Source organism: Zootoca vivipara, chromosome 4 (genome assembly GCF_963506605.1).
Source record: "Zootoca vivipara chromosome 4, rZooViv1.1, whole genome shotgun sequence".
Taxonomy (NCBI): domain Eukaryota; kingdom Metazoa; phylum Chordata; class Lepidosauria; order Squamata; family Lacertidae; genus Zootoca; species Zootoca vivipara.
Genome location: NC_083279.1, coordinates 43191717 through 43208596, shown reverse-complemented (window position 1 = coordinate 43208596; position 16880 = coordinate 43191717). Strand labels below are relative to the sequence as shown.

At 38.9% G+C, this 16880-nt stretch overlaps 1 protein-coding gene across 11 annotated transcripts in view; it reads left to right on the top strand.

Moving 5' to 3' along the window:
* Window positions 1-16880, top strand: part of DMD (dystrophin) — a 1020507-nt gene that overhangs the window by 443207 nt on the left and 560420 nt on the right. For 10 of the 11 annotated variants that reach the window (XM_035114377.2, XM_035114375.2, XM_035114384.2 and 7 more), the window contains 4 exons: window positions 761-931; window positions 8860-9039; window positions 12148-12276; window positions 16199-16369. In XM_035114377.2, coding sequence (XP_034970268.2) covers window positions 761-931; window positions 8860-9039; window positions 12148-12276; window positions 16199-16369 — 651 coding nt within the window. The remainder of the gene's footprint in view (window positions 1-760; window positions 932-8859; window positions 9040-12147; window positions 12277-16198; window positions 16370-16880) is intronic. The other variant, XM_035114388.2, reaches the window with a different exon arrangement.

Genomic DNA, 16880 nt, shown 5'->3' with positions numbered 1-16880 from the left:
TTGATTGCTTCTCTTCAGCATTGATTCATCATTCTTGGTGCCTGCTGCAAGATAAGCTCTTCCTTACGCCACAGGTGGATTCAGACAACTGGTTGTTACTAGGTTTCTGTTGCTCTATCTATTTTTTGATACTGTTCTGAAGTCTATATTTTTGCACATCACTTAGAGATGTTAAATATTGTGGTTTAAAAATTCCTTTAAAGAAAATAAAAATAAAATGAACAAGAGACAGGAGTTGCAGGCTGAGCTCGATGAAAACAACTTTTATTGAATCAATAAATTCTGAAGGTTGGCGTTAAAAGGACATAAAACATGACTGCAGTGTACTTAAATATGCATAAAGAGCACCGAGTTAAAGCATACTTTTAATCTTCATTTTGTTTCTTTTATTGAAGCTAGCTTTGCAAATTATAATTTATCTAGCCATTCTGTTTTTGTTTCAGTGTGACGTAGTTGGTTTGCTATAAGCAGAATGCCAATCTAGTACTGACAAAAGAATGTAATCTACAGTGTAATGAAAAAGGCTAATGTTCTGAGGTGTATTCTTGTCATATGTTTGCTATAAAAAGATTTAGCATTTCTGGGAACTGTAGATGTGAAACGGAGGGTAGATGACCTCTACAATCATGGGGACTTGATGGTGGAATCTTTTGACCAGGAGAAAAACTACTGCCAGAAATATGAGCATCCGTCTCAGTAGCACTTAGGGTGGTGAAGCATTTAGAGGTTTGGCTCTTCATTCCCCCTCCCCCTTCTGCAGGTGACTGAAAAAAAGCAAGAACTGGAGAAATGTTTGAAATTATCTCGGAAACTGAGAAAGGAAATGAATGCTCTGACAGAATGGCTGGCAGTGACAGATTCAGAACTGACAAAGAGATCAGCAGTAGAAGGCATGCCTATCAATTTAGATGCTGAAGTCGCCTGGAGCAAGGTAATAATATATATTTTCTTTCCTTGTAAACTCACATATGTTTGTCTGGAGTTATCTCGCTGTCACAGCAATACTTCTGCACCCCAAAAAAGTTGTAAACAATATATACGGTTAGTGATATATACTGGTGATACACTGAGACAAAAGAAGTTAGTGTCCAAAATTTAACATATCAGGTACCACATCATACTCATAAGAGAAAGGAGGAGAGGAATAATTCAAAAGAAAAATAACCCCGCATACCCTTTTCTATAACTTTTTGAAAGATTCCATTTTTTCCCGGGCTTAAAAGGAGACCTTAGTACAGTGTTAGTGAATTAGCATCTTCTAAGTGTTGAGACATTAAAAGACTGCAAAGCACTCTTGTCATTTTATGCTAGTTTCTTCATTAACATTTTAAGCAGGCCATCTAATGTTTGCCTTAATTTCAAAGATCAGTTTTATTGTAAAGAACTAATGCTAGAAAAATAATTAGGATGTGTTTTATTTTTAATTAGCTACTAAAGGAATATATGGCACTTATTTTCCATTGAGGAGGATCACTGTTCATGTAGTCATTGTTCTTCCTAGTTCTGCCTGGAAGAGTAGTAGTCTATATTCCTACCCCTTCCTCACTTTAATTCCTCTTACAAACTTTTTTTTTTTTGAACATACTTTTTATTAATTTTACAAAATACAAAAAAGCAAAAAAAAAAAAAGGTACATACTTAAACCCCTTTTCCACCTCCTTCCTACCCACCCACATGGGTCCTCCCCTGCCACAGAAGTATCCCATGTATGTGAACAGTCAGAGATGGTCCATTTTATGCTTGGGTTTCTGTCCTCCCCCCCCTCCCCTGACCCCAAAGCCCCCCCCTGCCACCAGGGAGCTCCAGCAAACCAGGGCAGTACGCAGGAGGACATCCATCCAACCATCTATTGTCATACCAAAAAAAAAAAAAAGAGAAAAATAGAAATAGAAAAAAGGGGGGAAAAAAAAAGAAAGAGCGAAAAAAGAAAAAAGAAAAAACAATACAAAACAAAAAAATTTTCTTGCATTCATAGTTGTAAAACCATATTTTGTGGGCTTCCCCTCCCCCCCCTTCCCCGGTTTTCATCCCTTTTTTATCATCTGCAACAGTTTCTTACTTTATAAAAATACACCTTTGCATCTTATACAACTTATAAATCAATTGTTAACATTTTCATCTAATATTCAAATCACTGAGAAATCAAACTCCCATTTTCTCTTCCCGTGCCTAATTTTTTGTTTTTTCTCCCTCTATAAGCCTCCATATTTTCACATTTTCCAAAATCCATTCACTTTTAAAACTATAACTATTCTCAATTTAACCTTACATCCCCGATTGCCGGCTTCCCCCCCCAATCCAGCAAATTCCAAAATCAGCAGACCAGTTATAAACCTGTTAATCCATCCTTAATCACAACATCACTTTCCCTTCACCCCACCCCCTGTTTACAGTCTTTTGTCATCCAGGCCACCATACAGGACCCCTGAATTTCTTCTCTTCTCTGCATATTTTTTCCTTCTTCCCTGTGGGCGTTCTGGAGTTCCAATGATACCAATCGCGCCCCCCTCAAAAGCAGGGCACTCCATCCAACTTTTTGTAGAGTAGAGTCATCATTTTTTTCGTGGTGTGCTTCATTTTGTGTTGAATCATCACAATCCTCATCTTCTTCTTTTCCTTCCCCATCATTGTCATTCTCACATTCATCTTTTTCAGTGTCCAAAGCTTCATCTCCTAAAAAATCATATTCCGCCATCACCTCCTGGAATTTTTCCTGTAACTCTTGCCGTCGTGTCTCCTCTTGACATAACTCTATTCTTGTTTCCCACATTAAGGTCAAAACAGACCGCTGGAACTCAGGGGAACACTTTTTTGTTGACATATTTCAGTCCTGCCAAGGTCAAAACTTGTCACGTGGGGTGGAATATGATCACAGTTTATTTTTCGACTCCATTTTAACAAGCTGGCTGCATTCTTCAAGTCTTATTAACAATAAAGTTCGAACTCACATTTCACAAACACTTAAGCCAAAAAAGAGATTCCACAAAGTCCAGAAATACAAAGTGAAGTAAAATTTGACTCATAAATCCTGACAACTCACTGGGTTGTCTGGGCTGCCGGCTCCCGAGTGGAAAGGTTTTTTTTCTTAGGCTGTACCTCTTATTGCAGAGCAGTCATAAACCGCAGTCTCTCTCCCCTTTTCACCCTGCATCAAAGGGGAGATTCTCTTTGATGCCTTTGAGGGATCCTTTGAATTGTAAATCTTCTGTTTATGGCCTCGGGTTTCTATTTACTGTCTCTTTTGTTGCCGTGGGGGGGGGTGGCTTCCTCTTTTCTCCCCTCTCTCCCAGATCCAAATTGTTTTATAATAATCCAAATCATGAGGTTACTTACAGTCTTTTCCAATCATTTTATTTTCGGAAGAATCCAGCGCTCTCCGCCTTCGGCTTGAAGCTTCTCCCTGCTAGAATAACGTTGCCGCTCAAAATGGCCCCCGCGACTTCTACCCTCCTCGCTCCGGAGCTCTTATTAGAGCTAGCCGAAGAGTTGGGGAGTCCGGATTGGGTCTGTGCCGAGCAAATTGCCCTCGGGACGCCCTTCCCGAGGTTCTAAGGGGCGCAGCGTCGCTCTCGCTGCCCTCCCCACTCCTAGCAGAGACGGGCCGTCTCGGAGACGAGACGAAGCCCCGCCGATCGACGCTGGCGCTGAACCCGGAAGCCATTCCTCTTACAAACTTGTAGCTGTATCAACTCTGAGAGGTAATTATAAGTTCCTGCAACAAAGAACTGAACAGTGTTAGTTCAGTATAATCACACAGAGCAACGAAAGTAATATAGACTTTTCACAATAGAGGCTTCAATTCAGTCTCTGTCCATTTAGAGCATGGGTGTCAAACACAAGGCCCGGGGGCCAAATCCGGCCCGCCAGACCTCATCATGTGGCCCGCCGAGCGCCCCAGCCAGCGGGACCCAGCAGCGGGACCTTGCTGCTGAAGCGCCGCGCCGACAAAGCGCCGACAAACAGCTGGGGCCGGGGGGGGGGGGGTCGGGTCCCTTCGCGCTCTTTTCTGGCCCTGAATCAAGGCGGCAACCCCCCCTTCCCTTTCTTTCTTCCTCTCTCTCGTTCTTATTCCTTCTTTATTCCTTCTTTCCTACTCTTCTTTCTCTCACCTCTTTCCTTCCTCTCTCCCTCCTGCTCCCTCTTTTCTTCCTTCCTTCCTTCCTTTCTTCCTTCCGTCCTTCCCATCTTTCTTCCTCTCCCTCATTCTTATTCTTTCTTTCCCTCTACTTCCTTCCTTCTTTCTCCCTTTCCCTCTTCTCTCCCTCTTTCTTTTTCTTTCCTTCTTTATTCCCTTCCTTATTTCCTACTCTTCTTTCTCTCCCCTCTTTCCTTCCTCCCTCCCTCCCTCCCACTGCCTCTTTTCTTCCTTCCTTCCTTCCTTCCTTCCTTCCTCCCTCCCTTCCTCCCTCCCTCCCCTCCCCTCCCTCTCCCTCTCCTCAGAAACATAGGATGCTGCTTTATACTTCTGGCCCTTTAACCCTGGAACCAGGAGAGCAGCTCCAGTGAGTCAACCTCAGCCAGTCCCTTTGGTGAAGGGTGGTGGCTCACTGGCAGAACAGCTGTCCTGCATGCAGAAGGACCCCAGCATCTCCAGGTACTAGTAGCTCTGCAAAGGTCCTGCATGAAACCCTAGCGAGCCTCCACCACCCAGTGCAGTTACCAAAAATCATTTTTCAATAAATTGTACAATAATTGCACATTTGAATATCTACTTGCCATTATTCTGTCTATGTTTCTGCTTTCAGAGCTAGTTATTACTTACATTATTACAAAAAACAGTAATAATTGAATGCAGTGACAATAATTTATGATAATAAAGAGTGGACACATAGTCCTACAGATACAACCGGCCCTTTGAGGGTGACCAAACTGCTGATGCGGCCCCCGATGAATTTGAGTTTGACACCCCTGATTTAGAGCCACTTTGTGGTTCCCTGGTCATTTGTTTCTACCTCCAAGCTGTGCAATACTTGTCAGGGTTTTACTGCCACAAAATAGGAGCTTTTAGTGAAGTTCTGTCCCTGTCCCTTTGGACAGAACAATTTCAGATTTTCAATGATTGAGAACAAGCTTGATAGTCACTGAACATACTTTATCCAAAATAAATCAAAGTAATTATTCGTTAATCATGAATAATACTTCTACCAAACTGCAGATCCCATCCCATATGCATTTGTATACATATAAAAGCTAACCTTTGTATACTGATTAGATATGTATACCACAGCTGCAGTTAACATAGTAATACCTTCCTTTAATTGAATTCCTTTAATAATTAAACACTGACTTTGGTACTCCAGAAGTTCTATAATTAGTGTGCGGGGTTTGCTGATTAGAGCAGTTATGCAGTAGAGTGATTTTGTTATTTCTCACCCTTGCAACCAAAAGGTGGTGCCTATATTACTAAGAAAATCAAGAAGGAAAGGAAAACTTCATTAAAATTTCACACACATGAGAAATGTGCTAATTTGCTATAAAGTACCTGCTAGCCTACCAAAGTACTGTCCGCTCTTCTGCATTTTCATGAGTGGAGCTGATAATTTAGTGATTATAGCAGAAAGCTAATGGCAAGAGAATGTTTCCTTACAGTCCAAGTTAACAAAGCCAATGGAATTGAATCGGCTAAATCAGACACCCTTAACTTTGTTAGAGTAGGCTTTGCTAAGGCCAGAAAAGTGGGCTTTCCTAAGCCTGATAAACTGATCTGAATACTCCTGCCTGAATACTCCTGTGATAAGGAAAAGACCCCATTAAACCAAAACATTAATGACAGAGGTGTATCATATTATATGAATCTGGAAGGTGGTTAGTACTTGACTCAGGAATGAGCATAGAGTGCCCTGCCCTAACCTCTAAAAAACCCTCAAACCTCTAGACTGAAGAGTTTCAGGAAGGATCTTAACCTTCTCCCAGGACAAGGTTGTGACTCTTTAAACCACTTGGCACGGTACATTTCTCCCAGTGCTCATGTTGTCACTTCTTTCCCCAGTTAAATGCCTGCTCTTCTCTTGGGGTCACTTTGAAAGACTGTGCTTCATATTGTGTTGATGAGCTAGAGAACACTTGACTGGCATAAACAATTTGCTCTAGGCTCTTGGGGCTCATATTTCGGTTAAAGAAATATTGGCCCGTTCTCAAATTTAGAATAGCAGGTGGTACTCTCCAGAAAACCTCTATGCCATTTGCTCCTGTTACTGTATTTGAACTGGAAGTGCATTACTGTTACATTCTAGCTCACATTATAAAATGGTAACAAATATCATGTGCAATCATAATATTGAATTGTATATTGAGTTATGCTACAAACACAATTGGTAGTGTTGTCTTCTTTCAATGACACAAATAAATTAGAAATTGTCATATTTCATTACTGTTACGAAAAACAGTATAGATGCTTCAAGTAAATAACTGCCATAATCCTTTGGGAAGAGGAACACAGTAGTACTTTATACAACAATCCTATCTGTGATTATTAAGATATATAGTCACCATCTTTTAGAAGGCTTATGTGAGTATTAAGCAGTGTAAAGTTATGTTCTCTGTTCATCATCTACTCTGAATGTTGAAAGTAGCTGCAATGACTGATACGATTTTATCTTTTGCATCATTTTACTCAGATTTCCAGTGTGCTTGCTGAAAGCACAAACACTGCTTAATTTACCAGCTGCCAGTACTGATAGAGACATCTAGTCCCTGTTGTTGGAAACTGTTTTTTTCTTTTGAAGTTTTACCATGGTTCAACAGTGTCCTCCTGTTTAAGAGTGTGAAGATTTCATCAGTGCTTTGTAAAGAAGTAATAAAGAAATCTAGAATTAGACTAGAATGTGCAGAGTACACTAAGTACATTTATACTGAGAAATGGAACAGGAAATAACACATACTTGTTAGGACTTACTAGGCTCTCTCTTTCACTTCTGTAACAGTTCCTTCTGCCAAACAGAAATCTAACTGCTACTTAAATTGGGGTGTGTGTGGAAAAATACATGGAAATCCAGCATGAGGGATTGCTGCAGGAAAAAAATACCAATAAACTTTTGTGTGCTCACATGCATGCAGTTGTTCATGGATCCCATGCTGGATTGTGATCAGTTTAAGTGCAGACATATGATAGTAGTATAAAACAAGCTGCAATTCAGGGTAGTGCAATGCAGTGGGTTGTGCTTTTTTAAAAATCAAATGTATATTCTACTCTACTTCCAATGAATTCAGCATGGGTTAGATAATTAACCCATTATTTCCTATGAGGTAGACTAGGGTAATTGCCCAAGACCACCCAATAAGCTTTATGGCTGCATGGGACTAACTCAAACTTTCTGTTCAAATCCTACACTCTGATATGCTACATTTGTACTGCCATGTTGTGATGTTGTGAGAGTCTGCAACTTCCTGCTTCAGAATACAAATTTACCTAGCTGCTAATGCTTGGATTATTCCAGACTGAATTATTTTCTGGATATGTTCTTCTATAGTTCAAAAAAAGGTCTACAGATGTACACAATATGTTATTATTTTCAGTCTGCTTTCCTTCCAAGTCGTGGACATGCATTTTATATCAAACAGAGTCAAATAAACACACCCAGAGCTTAATTTTTTTTGAAACTCCAGGGACCAATGAGCAAATTCACAGACACCTAAGAGCTTTGGGGGAAAGAAGCTGTATAGACCCTGAGCTTGTCTGACCAAGCTCAACAGATCTTCCCAACCCAAATAGTCTTCAGGGATAGGCATTTATTACAGTTGCTGTTAGCTTTCTCGCTAATCTGTGGATTTACCCAACTATAAAATGGGGAGTTGTTTAGGGGAGTTGTTTTTGTTGGCTGGCTGGCTTGCAATATTTGATTATTATTTTTAAAGCAGGATTTAAGCCCATATTAAATCGGCTGAGACAATTTAATGTCAACACTAATAAATAACTCATTTTTAACAAAATCAAATTTTGAAGAGCTTATCAACGTACTTTTCAACATAGATATACACACACGCTTAAGAGATACATAGCTGTTAAGTTTTCCCTTTTCTAGCGAGGAAGTCTATTCAGCATAAGGGAATTCCCCTTAAAAAAGGGGAGAACTTGACAGCTATGAAGAGATATGTCACTAACACCTCTCAAACAGAGCCTGGCAACTTAGCAAGGCAAAATATCAATTCTGTGAACACTTGAAGAAAAAGCAATGGTATGCCGCAGCATTATTTAGATGGAGATTGCTTATTCTTAGGCTTGTCTTCTGGTACTACTCCAGTAAGGCCTAGGGTTTCTTGCTTTATTTCATCCTCCTTCCTGCCCAGGGCAGTCTCGAGCTCTTTTAAACTGTCAGTTTGTGGCTGAGAGTGCACCAAGAAAAGGGGGGGGCGCTAAAGGAGGAGACAGGTTCTGGATGGTAATAAAGTTACCTCAGAAAGGAGGCTAGCTTTACAGTAAGGGAGTTTCTAGTGAAGTGAAACCCTTATCTGAGTACTCATAGGAACAGTCTTAGTTATAGCCCCGAGTCTATATAGGTACCTGGCCACGTTTTGTGCTGGAAGATTACTCTCATTTTATCTTTAAACCCTAAGTGTTATAGGGGGTTTACAGGGAGAATAAATGGGATAGTGGGAGGTGTACTTTACCTCAGGATATCCCCATTGGTTCTTTTATAATTTGAGAAGTTGGTTGTAAAATAAGACGGGAAGTAAAGGACTTTCGTCGCAGATACATATTTATTTCACTTTCGATGTATTATGCATGTCTATATTGAAATATACTAGACCTTTTCCTCTCTGCTTCTAACAATGTAATATGCAACATAAGAGTGTTGGTTCATAATATGTTCTTCCTAACTCTTCTTCCTTATTTAATCATTATGCACATGCTTTTCATAGGCAACCCAGCTAGAAATTGAAAAACGCCAGCTTCAGTTGAAGAACATTACTGATTTGGGAGAAGGGCTGAAGACAGTGCTTAAAGGGAAGGAAAGCATAGTGAATGATAAACTCAGCCTTCTGAGTAGTAACTGGATTGCAGTAACTTCTCGAGCTGAAGAGTGGTTTAACTTGTTGCTGGTAAGAATTACATATTGTTACTTTCTGTTTCCAGAAATAGCACTACATAGCTTGTTTGGGAAGCAAGAAGAGCAATGGAGATCTAGAATGTCTTTGGAATATCTATTTCAATTACAAATACAGTGGTACCTCTACTTACGAATAACACTACTTATGAATGTTTCTACTTACGAACGGAGCTCCGTCCGCCATCCTGGATGCGGTTTAGATAGGATTTTTTTTACTTACGAATTTTTAGATAGGGTTGCTTCAACTTACGAATTTTTTCTCCAATGCATTCCTATGGGATTCGACTTACTTTTTTTTTTTTACTTACGAATGTGCGTTCAGAACGCATTAAATTCGTAAGTAGAGGTACCACTGTAGGCAGAGCATAATGGAAGTAAACAAATTCCTTTATTAGGCAGCAAAATGGCTAATCCTCCATCACACCCTAGCAGCTTTTTTACAGTCCAGCTAAATTCCCAACATTCTACCTTCCTATCGACATTCAAACTGCAATTACTTCTAGCTGAGTATCTATCCTTCTCCAAAAAAATCTGATGGCTGTCTCATTCAGAAGGTTGATAAGAGATTACCAGTAATTAAATGACATTATCGGTTTTTTTGTTAAGTTCCTCACCACCCATTAGTTTACCAGGAAGAAGCATACAATGCTAATGCTAATCAAGACAACCATGCAAAAATAAGAAAGGCATTTGTTTTCTGTCGTCTATAAACATTGTTACAACTGAATTATGCATGTATAGTATATAGCATTTTTTATTATTATTGTAAATGCTATGTTTGTATACACACAGAGAAGTTAGGCTTTAGGCCCTGTTACTTCACTGAGCCTAGGGCTTGCCGATCAGAAGGTCGGCGGTTCGAATCCCCACGCTGGGGTGAGCTCCCATTGCTTGGTCCCAGCTCCTGCCGACCTAGCAGTTCAAAAGCACGTCAAAGTGCAAGTAGAAAAATGGGTACCGCTCCGGCGGGAAGGTAAACGGCATTTCCGTGTGCTGCTCTGGTTCGCCAGAAGCAGCTTAGTAATGCTGGCCACATGACCTGGAAGCTGTACGCCGGCTCCCTCAGCCAATAAAGCGAGATGAGTCATTCACAACTGGACCTAATGGTCAGGGGTCCCTTTACCTTTACCTTACTTCACCCTCCAAAAATGTACCGTAGCTGTGACTGCCATTAGCAGAGGTGGCCACGCAATGAATCATATCATACAAGAATTCTCTGCAGATTGAGTTTCACTCATGCCTGGAAATAACTGGAATTGTGAGTTTGCAGGGGCATGCTAAAACTTAGTATGCACAGAATAACAGTTTTTACTTTTAATTGCAGCAGCTGGCACTATTGCTATGAGCCATTAGTGCCCAGAAGGTTAAAGATACAGCAACTTGCCTAAGCCCACCCAGTAAATTCATGGCTGAGCTGGGATTTGAACTTCCCTGTTCATTTTTAAAAAAATCACTACCATTATGGCCACAATTTTGTTGGCGCTTTGAAATTCCAGCTTTGATAGACTTATTGCTGACTGAGTCCCTATATATCTGTCTTATCAGAATTTGTAAATGCGATTGTAAACAATTTGTCGGGGGGGGGGGAGGTGGTAATTGTGCCAGTTAAATAATACAACAATGCAATGTTTAGAATTTGCTGCTATTACTATAACAGCAGTTCAATAATATGGCCAACTTCACTTAGCATATGTTCAGTCTACTTGACAGCAGATGTTTGCTCCTTATAGCTGCATCATTCTGTTTCAACTGTAATAACAATCATATTACAGACAAAGATAAAAGGTTTTTATAATGTTCTGTTATGATTCCAAAAGGTGTGTTTCTCATGCATTATTTATAAACATGATGAAACCTACACATTATGCACATTGGCTGTCTCAATCTGAAAATAAAATCTGAAAGTAAAATATTGATTTAAAAAAAATCAATGTGGCTATATATTTGTCTCATTTCCACTAGAATAAAGTAGATAAATAAGAAAAGCTGTATTTTATTGTAACCACCAACAGACATTTTTCTCTTACATCAGTTCTAAAACGTCAGTTCCAGAAGAGTAACAAAAGTGGCCATACTCTGAAAATCTTTAAGGCTAGGAATGATTTCTAAATGGGCTACTCCTACTGGCATGCCAGGATCTGCTAGAAGCTGTGTGGCTGCCCTCATATGATGAACCACTGTGCTTTAGGTAGCAGCCTTTGCCAGATTGGTCTTATTTGAGCAACACAGTCTTCCCGAGCTGTGGCATAGGTCTCATTCACACTTCCACTTGTGCTGTGCTTAGAAAGCATGACTCCAAGTGGTTTTCCCCTTGCCATGTTCCTTTTCAGAGAAAACCTGCTCTTTAGTGCTAAATCAGACAAATGTCAATCCAAGGGGGGAAACCAAATTGCAGTTTGTTCTGATTGAGAGTGGTTTTCTCCAGGGGAAAACAGCAGGACAAGATAAACCCATGCTGTATTTTCTCTTTTTCTTCAGTCTTGGCAATAGCAATTATCAGAAGAAACAAATTTTCTATCTCTTGGTATCATTTTATTCAATTCATCAATTGTCTGTTCTGATATTGTTACTGTTTTTGATATGAGCATACATAGGGTTGCCAGACTCAGTAGAGGACAGGACTTCTGTGCCTTTAATTGCCCTGCTCTCTTTTGAGTCTGGAAACCTTAAAGAGAATCCAGCAGACCTTTTGTTTAATTTCCAAGCAAAGGGTCTGCTGGTTTCTCTTTAAGGTTTCCAGACTAAAAAGAGAGCAGGGCAATTAAAGGCACAGAAGTCCTGTCCTCTATTGAGTATGGCAACCCTAAGCATACAGTGTTCTCTCTCTCTCTCACACACACACACAAAATAGAATGATTCTTTCTTATATGAGAACCAGTGATTGATTTTTTTCAGAGAATTATTTTAAGTGCTTTGTGGACACCAAAATAATTATCAAACATTATCAAATATTGCTTTTGGAATACCTTTCACTTTGCCATACAAGTCCCCCTGCACTCATGGAACCTGGTTTACAGTTCTATGGCCCTGGCCAATTCTCTTTTCTTTTTGTCTCAGCTACTAATTACTTAATAATATGTTCTATTCCCTTTATATGCAGGCATATCAGAGACACATGGAGAATTTTGATCAGAATGTTGCTAACATCACTACCTGGATGTATCGGGCGGAAATACTATTGGATGAATCTGAAACACAAAAACCTCAGCAAAGGGAAGAAATTCTTAAGGTAACAAATACAATTTTCTGAAATTTTTTAAAATAAAAATCTAATAGTGTGCATACCCAGGGTTTTTGCCCTACAGGTTTCAAATAATATTTTTAGATAAAAGCAAAACACATTTTCTCTTAACAAAGGCACTGTCTAACAGCTTTTAAATTGCTTAATAGAGCATAGTGAAGGTAAGTGTATTCAGTACAAAAGCCAAATAAGTTATTGGCTTGAGGATTTCATGGTGAGTAGAACACTTATTATTAGGCCTGTATCTCTTGAATACCATTTGTATCTGTTTAAAAATGAAATACCAGCCTTCTTTTATCAGTTTGCTCCTTTTATCAAATATCTGTTCTTCTGAGGATTGTTGTTTGTTATATATTCATGTCACTTCAAAGCTCTCTGAGCAGTGATTTCATTTGACAACCTTGTATTTCAGTTTGATACTATCTTTGCGGAAGTGGTTCATCATTTGAAGAGGGATGTTTTCAAAGCGTATTATAGGATGGCTTAAATGTATGTGTAACTTCTGTTGCAAAAATATAATCATACAAATTATGCAGTACTTCATATAAATTAATATTATACTTGGTAATAAATCAGGTTTATAAGCACCTGATTGAAGTATGATGTGGGGGGGAAATATATATTTTCCAAACTTCAATCTCTTCAAAGTCTCACTCACTTTCACAACTTCTAGATCTTCTTTCTAAGATTCCTGGCCTGAGTCTTCATAGCTCGTCAAGAATTGTGCTCCGCTATTTGTATAAGAAATATTTTTCCTAACCCCCTTCCCCTCCAGCTTTCTTTACCCTGATTGGTGTAGCTCCATTTGCTGCCTCCTTCAGAATCTGAAATAAAAAGATCCAAGAGAGAAATCTCGGTGTCTCGTGCTCCCCTGCCTTTATGAAGTGGGAACATCCTGGTCTTCAATATCTAGTGCTGGCTATAATAAATGGGTTAGAGCTTACTGATCATGGTTTCATGCTTTCTGCTTCCATACTGATCCGATAATGGACAAGAGGGGCAGAGGGAATGGCAACCTGCATTCCTGTAATGTCAGAATTGGACTTGATTCTCAGCCTAGAGACTCCTAATATGTTAACACTACCATCACCATAACCACTGCTCTTGGTAAAGTGCTCTGGAAATTGGGAATTCATTCACTCCCTTGTAAACACAAGATGTTTTCCTATCTTCTGTTGCACCAAACAGCACTAAGTATTAATAGAATAGAAATTCAGTTATTCCCTCTAAACAGGAAATTATGAATGCATTTATTTCTCCAAGCAGTTTTGTGTTGTAAAGAGGATATTTAGTATGGAAAAGACATAGACATTAGAAGCATTTTAGAAAGTAAGTAATAATTAGACTTAGCGTTGTTTAAATTGCTTGTTCCAGATGGTATGGCCCAGGTTAGTCTTTCTTTCTTTTTTGAAAAAAATGCTTCCTAAAATTCCAGTGGCAGATCCTCTAAAGAGTGGGTATCTGTCAGTAAGTATAATGATGAAAAAAATGCTTCCTAAAATTCCAGTGGCAGATCCTCTAAAGAGTGGGTATCTGTCAGTAAGTATAATGATGAAAAATAAAGGTGCAAACATGGAATCAGGTCTCTAAAAGTTTCTCAGCAATAACAATCCTTTTGTTTATATCCGGTTTGTTTTACAGAGGTAAAGCTTTCAATATGTAAATTCTTGTAAATACAAAAAGCTTACTTTTAGGTGGGAAGTAGTTCCATTTCCTGAAAAAATGTCCCTAACAATTAGGTTATGAACAATTAGGTTAATTGTCTCAAAACAGTACTTGTTACACAAAACACATGTTTCCAGCTGGTGAAATTAAATGATTCAAAACTTACACTGTGTGTAACTGTCAGTATGAAATTCTGTATCATTCCATCATCATTGTAAGCTTGTGCATAATCCACCAACAACGCTTGGGCTAGCTAAAGCTGTACCGGTAGACATATAATATAGAGGTAAATGTTCATAATAAACAAAGATCTCATTTATTGAGATAAAACTACAATTTCAGATATATATATCATTATCAGAACCAGAAAATTTCTATGCCTCTTTCTAATTGGATCTCAGATGGATAAAATACACCTTTAGCAGGATGAACTCAGTTGGAACAGCCTAAGCAGTTCAAAGTATAATCACATTTTCACAAAAAAGTTAGATTTCAAAAAAAAATAATATGAATTGAGAATTTGTTAGGGCTGACGGCTTGTAGGCCTATATATAATTCACAATTGGCCAAGCAAGTAAAACGGCTCAGTTTGCTAAAACTAAGGAACCAAGCCAGATTAATCAGTTTTATAGAGCCAGATGAGGCTCTCTTGGCTCATTGTGATCATTATTGGGCTGAAAGTATAGTATCACTCCAGCCATCTGCAGTGCTAGGCTTGTAGCATAGATTTAACTGAAGCCACTTGCAGTAACCAGAGTGTTACAGGACTTTCTGCAAGAGTCCCCCATTTGAGACTCTGATACAAATGTATAGTCATTTTCTCTTCATATGTAGATATCTTTTGCATTGAACCTACATTGGTTTTTAATAATTAAATGTGTGTGCGCATATAATATATAGATGGATAGATAAATAGATATATAGATGCGCATACACACACACACACACACACACACACACATATATATATATATATATATATATATATATATATATATATATATACACACACACACATACTGTTTCCCCTATTTTAAGACGTAGTCATAATATAAGCCATACCTCAAAAATAAGACATAGTAATAGGCACAGCAGCAATGCCGGCCACAGCAGCAGGAGGAGGAAAAAACATGTTCATAGCCATAGTGTGTGTGTTTTTTGGAGGGGGAAAAAAATAAGATGGTGTCTTATTTTCGGAGAAACACGGCATATATATATATATATATATATATATACACACACACACACCAGAACAACACTGAAATATTTTTTTCTGTAGGATAATGATAGCATGGAATATGATGTGAGGGAAAACTGTTTTAAGAGCACTGGAAGTGAAGTACAGGGATGTACTAACATACATTTTAAATACCTTAAGGAAACTGTGAGAGATCTCTTCTGTAGAATATCTTCTGGTTCCTAAGCATACCATTAACACTTAAGCTTTCTATAGCTTTGTTTCTTAATGTACAAAACACGTAACATCTCAGTAATCCTGTAAAAGACCATATTATATTGGTGGGCTGAGGGTCAGAGATAGTGGCCTGTCACCGAGCTGAAATTTGCAAGAGGAAAGCATGAAATCTTTCTGCATATGTATTCTAATAGTGATCTTGGTTATCTGAGTGCTAGTTTGTAATGATCCAAATGGCTATATTACTGTTGTTATCCACATTCAATAAAAAGGTATCATCAGTCTTAGAGGAACCTCAAAGTTTGCACAAGTACAAAAAACCTGGAGGTGTTAAACATTTTGGAGGAGGCAAGAAACAGTCCAATGAACACTTAGCATGCTGACTTGACTGTTGGTGGGGGCATAGAGGCTTTGTGGGAGGGGGAATGAAATCAGAGTACCCTGAATGGGAGCACTACAGTGTGAGTATCTGCTATTAAATGGGGGTCAAAAAAGGGTCTTGCTATTCTGAAAATAAACATATTTGTGTTGTTCAGGGAATCAGCTGAGGAAGAAAATAAGTTTTTCAGGATGTTTTTCCTATGTCTTTATTAAATGCATATTCATCTTCTTTTTCACTGTTTCTGTCAGCCTAAAATATATATATGAAAAGCTAGGCATGAACTGTTCAGAGCTACACAACTGTATGCTTAGCCACCAGCATTTGTCTAATGTTTGCATTATGGTTTTGCTCCATATTCCTTTGCACACTCTCTCTTTCTCTTTCCCACCCTCCTTCCTTTCTGCATTTATTACTAACTTCAAGCCCTGTCTCTTACTCATGGACTGTAGCGCTTAAAGGCTGAGCTGAATGATATGCGTCCAAAGGTGGACTCTGTGCGTGACCAGGCAGTAGACTTGATGACAAACCGTGGAGATCACTGCAGGAAAGTAATAGAGCCTAAACTGGCAGAGCTCAACCAGCGATTTGCAGCCCTATCAGAAAGAATTAAAAGTGAAAAGGTAGGAGGACATGCTCCTTGCTGAGTTACTTGTATATGCTAAAGAGAGCTTCACAAAGTGGGTATGGTCGGGTTTTTTTGAGGGCAAGTTTTACAGAGCAGAAGCTAGCAAGGGCAAAGGAGCGATACCCGGAAATTAAAAACTGAAACATTGGAAGTGCCTTTGTGTGGGTGTGTATGTGAAATAAACTGTCCCTTCCAGAAGCAAAGTTCCCCATATTATTATTATTATTATTATTATTATTGCTTTCACTAGCCACAGCATCAAAAAATTTCCTGCCTAGGAAAAAAAGAAGTGATGCTTGTTTCTGTATCACTAAAAAGCATGCTGTCATACCAAAATGGGGGACATGTAAAACTAGCATGCGGCTTTTCTATTCAGCATGTTGTCTTAAAGCAAATTCACATTGATGCTTCTGTGCAAGAATCTTTTCACAATTTTCATGCTGATATGTTTGCAACTCAGTGAGATCAACGCAGTGAGAATGAGTCAAAAACTCATAATTTTCACC